The 3,157-nt window shown below is 43.0% G+C and overlaps 1 protein-coding gene across 1 annotated transcript; it reads right to left on the bottom strand.

Annotated features, from left to right (window-relative positions):
• Positions 1-307: 307 nt before the first annotated feature.
• pin4 (protein (peptidylprolyl cis/trans isomerase) NIMA-interacting, 4 (parvulin)) lies at positions 308-1,853 on the bottom strand. The gene is made up of 4 exons (XM_055928047.1): positions 1,692-1,853; positions 1,444-1,517; positions 1,185-1,304; positions 308-760 (listed from the first exon to the last, which is right to left on the bottom strand). The coding sequence occupies exons 1-4, from the start codon at positions 1,747-1,749 to the stop codon at positions 602-604; spliced, it is 411 nt and encodes a 136-aa protein (XP_055784022.1). The 5' UTR covers positions 1,750-1,853; the 3' UTR covers positions 308-601.
• Positions 1,854-3,157: the final 1,304 nt, after the last annotated feature.

Genomic DNA, 3,157 nt, shown 5'->3' with positions numbered 1-3,157 from the left:
ACAATACGTCATCTGATTCCATATTATTGGGCCAATGAGCTGTCGAAGCGGGATTCTTACTTTTAGGTTCTTCATTAAATTAGTTTCATTATTGAAAGTATCTAACTTAGGTTATTCAATTACTTGGAATGTAAGTGGCATACCGTTGGTTGCATGATTGAAAAGCGAGGCAATATCAAACATTAATTGTATCATGTTTGTTCTGAAAGCAGTGGACAACTTTGTATCAGAAGTAAGTTTGTGCAACAAACTCAATGGGCATTCATTCACATACATTTTACAATGTTTGTTAAATTGACCACCAGTGTAAAAATTACACCACTTTTTATTAGCTACAGACAGGATCTTAATAGCCGGTGTCTCTTCACAGTGCATTTAATTGTTAGCTTTTGTTGTGCCATTACCAGGACATGAAAAACATTATGCAAGAGAAAGAAAAGAAGTTGTTTTGATTGGGACACTCTGCTTTCTCTGAGGAGATGGCACAATGTCAAAGTAAAGAGTAGTGGATCTTTCCTTTGGGTCATTCTTCTTCTTCGATGGGGTTTAATGGTGGTTGGCATCCACTGTTAATGGTGCATTACCGCTACCAGCCTTAGGTTCATTTCTTCCCTTCCACCATGATGATGTGGTAGCCAAACTTGGTCTTGACGGGGGGGTCTGTGTAAATGGGTTTGTCCATGGTGCTGTTGGGTAGGGCGAAGGCAGCGTCCTGGAAGGGTCCGGTCATAGACCCTCTTATCATCCAGCCCAGATCACCCTGTCACAACCAGGATAACACTACAGTCAATATTGCCACAGTCACACAAAGGCTAAAACAGGGGTGTATTCATAAGTCAGACACTGTTGCAAAATGATTTGCAATGGAAACAAATCACTCCAAAATGAGAAATCCATTTCTATTGGACAGATTCAGGTAGGTCTCTCCCATTTCATTGCTTTTACATCTGTCTGGTTCCCAGAGTACACGGTTTCTGTTGCAAAAAGTTTGGCAGACCAAAATGTTCCACAACAGTCTGCGACTAATGAATATTCCCCCCAGTTCTCTCATCTGAACAACAATATTGAAAAACTGTAGACAGCAAGACAAAGAGGATGCCATCCAGTGGACCTTTTAGGTACTAGCAGACAGCGCCCTATACATGATAAACCAATAGGTATGTGCATGGGAACTGCTCTTTTACCCCTTGTCTGGCTTTGTCTTCACTGTACTGTGAGGCCACTTCACTGAAGCGAACCCCAGCCTTCAGTTTCTCCATCGCCTCCATACATTTACCATGTTTTTCACACAGGATATGTCTGACCTGGGGAATACGTTAAAACAGCATAGTCAGTCAATTTAACTAGCTGTCTATACTTACATAAGAACACACAGTGTAGCTAAAGACTATATGGTGTAGCTAGAATGTAGCATTGCATAGAGTAACTAACATAGCTACCCACCTTAACAGAAGTGCCTCCTTTAATCGTCTTCTCTTCCTTTTTTTCTTTGTCTCCACCCCCTGCAGCAGCTCCACCTGAACGATAACATTCAACATAATAACATGACTTACATGGAGATAACTAACGTTTCCTAGCTGCTAACTAACTGCCACTGAACTGCACACAGGCTGTGTTGTTCAGTTGGCTAGCTAGTTAGCATGTTTGTTCAATCCAACATGCTTTGTCGATTTAGTGAAGAATAAACAGACCTTTGCCTCCCTTGCCACCTTTCCCTGCCTCCTTGCCACCTTTCCCCTTAGGTGGCATTCTTGAAAATACCCTTTACTGAAAATGAATTGGACAACTGAAGAGATCTACCAGCTACCACAAGGCAAGCTAGTCTTCTTCGGTGGGGTTTATCTTCTTCGGCGGGTGACAGCCAACAATATGGTGCATTACCGCCACCTACTGTACGGGAGTGTGGGCCAGAGACACGGATATGCTAAATCCTACCTGCCAGCCCGGTTGCTCTTAAAAAATATACAATATTTTAGACCACAGGTGTCAAACTCATTCCACGGGGGGCCGAGTGTCTGTGGGTTTTCGCTCCTCCCTTATACTTGATTGATGAATTAACATCACTAATTAGTTAGGAACTCCCCACACCTGGTTGTCTAGGGCTTTATTGAAAGGAAAAACCAAAAACCTGCAGACACTAGGCCCTCCGTGGAATGAGTTTGACACCCCTGTTTTAGACTATATCTAATGACGGAAAGTCTGCTCAATCCAAGATTACAACCAAATGACTACAGCATTAACACAAACATAGAGGTGGCAGTGGGAGGAGGTAGGGATCTGGTCTGTCTGCCCAATATATAGGATCAAAACTCGTGGAGGAATACAAATAGCATAAATAGGAAAGTGTGCTTCAGTGGGTCTCTCTGGGTGGGAGACTGTTAGATGACTAATGTGATGTTGATGTTGAGCGGCTTCACTGCAACTTTAATAATCAATATATATATTTTTTTTTACAAATACGAAAAAAAAGTGTGTTCTACTCAATATACTCTGTAAACTCATTTCCTGTATCCCCTTCTCCCTCATACCAGATCTCTGATACTGCCCACACTGTAGCAATACATGCTCCACTGTCTCTCTTTCCTGGCAACCATCACATTTTCCTGTTGGATGCTTTCCTATCACATTTAGGGTCTTATTCAACCGGATGTGTCCCACCCTTAAACTTGTAAAAATAGCCTCCTCTCTTCTGTCCCTTCCTGCCGCCCTCCCCTCCTCGACTTTCCTCTGTACTTGAAATAAATGCCTGCCCTTAATATCTCTATTCCACTGCTCCTGCCATCTCTGCACCAGCACTGTCGGTATCATGCTTTTTGCCTCTGCCTTGCTCATTGAAACGACAACATCCCCACTACTAAGTGCTTGTTGAGCCAGTACATCAACTGCCTCATTCCCCTCCACCCAAACATGGGCTGGGACCCAAGTGAATCTTATCTGTAGACCCATCTGTCTAATCCTGCCATGGGTTTGTAACACCTCATAATCCAGGTCTCTGCTACATGACCTAAAGGACTGGAGACTCATCAACACTGCACATGAATCAGATCAAATAACTAATCTGTGTGTCTTGACTTCCTCCACCCACTGCAAGGCCAATAGTATGGCCATCAGCTCCGCAGTATATACAGCCAGATTATCTGTAATACGTTTCCTGACT

The sequence above is a fragment of the Salvelinus fontinalis genome, chromosome 6 (assembly GCF_029448725.1).
Source record: "Salvelinus fontinalis isolate EN_2023a chromosome 6, ASM2944872v1, whole genome shotgun sequence".
In the NCBI taxonomy this organism is placed as follows: Eukaryota; Metazoa; Chordata; class Actinopteri; order Salmoniformes; family Salmonidae; genus Salvelinus; species Salvelinus fontinalis.
The sequence above is the reverse complement of the archived record's forward strand: the minus strand, read 5'-3'. Positions and strand labels throughout refer to the sequence as shown.

Coding starts and splice junctions, on each gene's coding strand:
- pin4 (XM_055928047.1), bottom strand. CDS start 1,749: ATGCCACCTAAGGGGAAAGGTGGCAAGGAGGCAGGGAAAGGTGGCAAG. Junction 1,518..1,691: donor AGGTGGCAAGGGAGGCAAAG/GTCTGTTTATTC, acceptor GTTATCGTTCAG/GTGGAGCTGCTGCAGGGGGT. Junction 761..1,184: donor AAGACAAAGCCAGACAAGGG/GTAAAAGAGCAG, acceptor TGGTTGTGACAG/GGTGATCTGGGCTGGATGAT.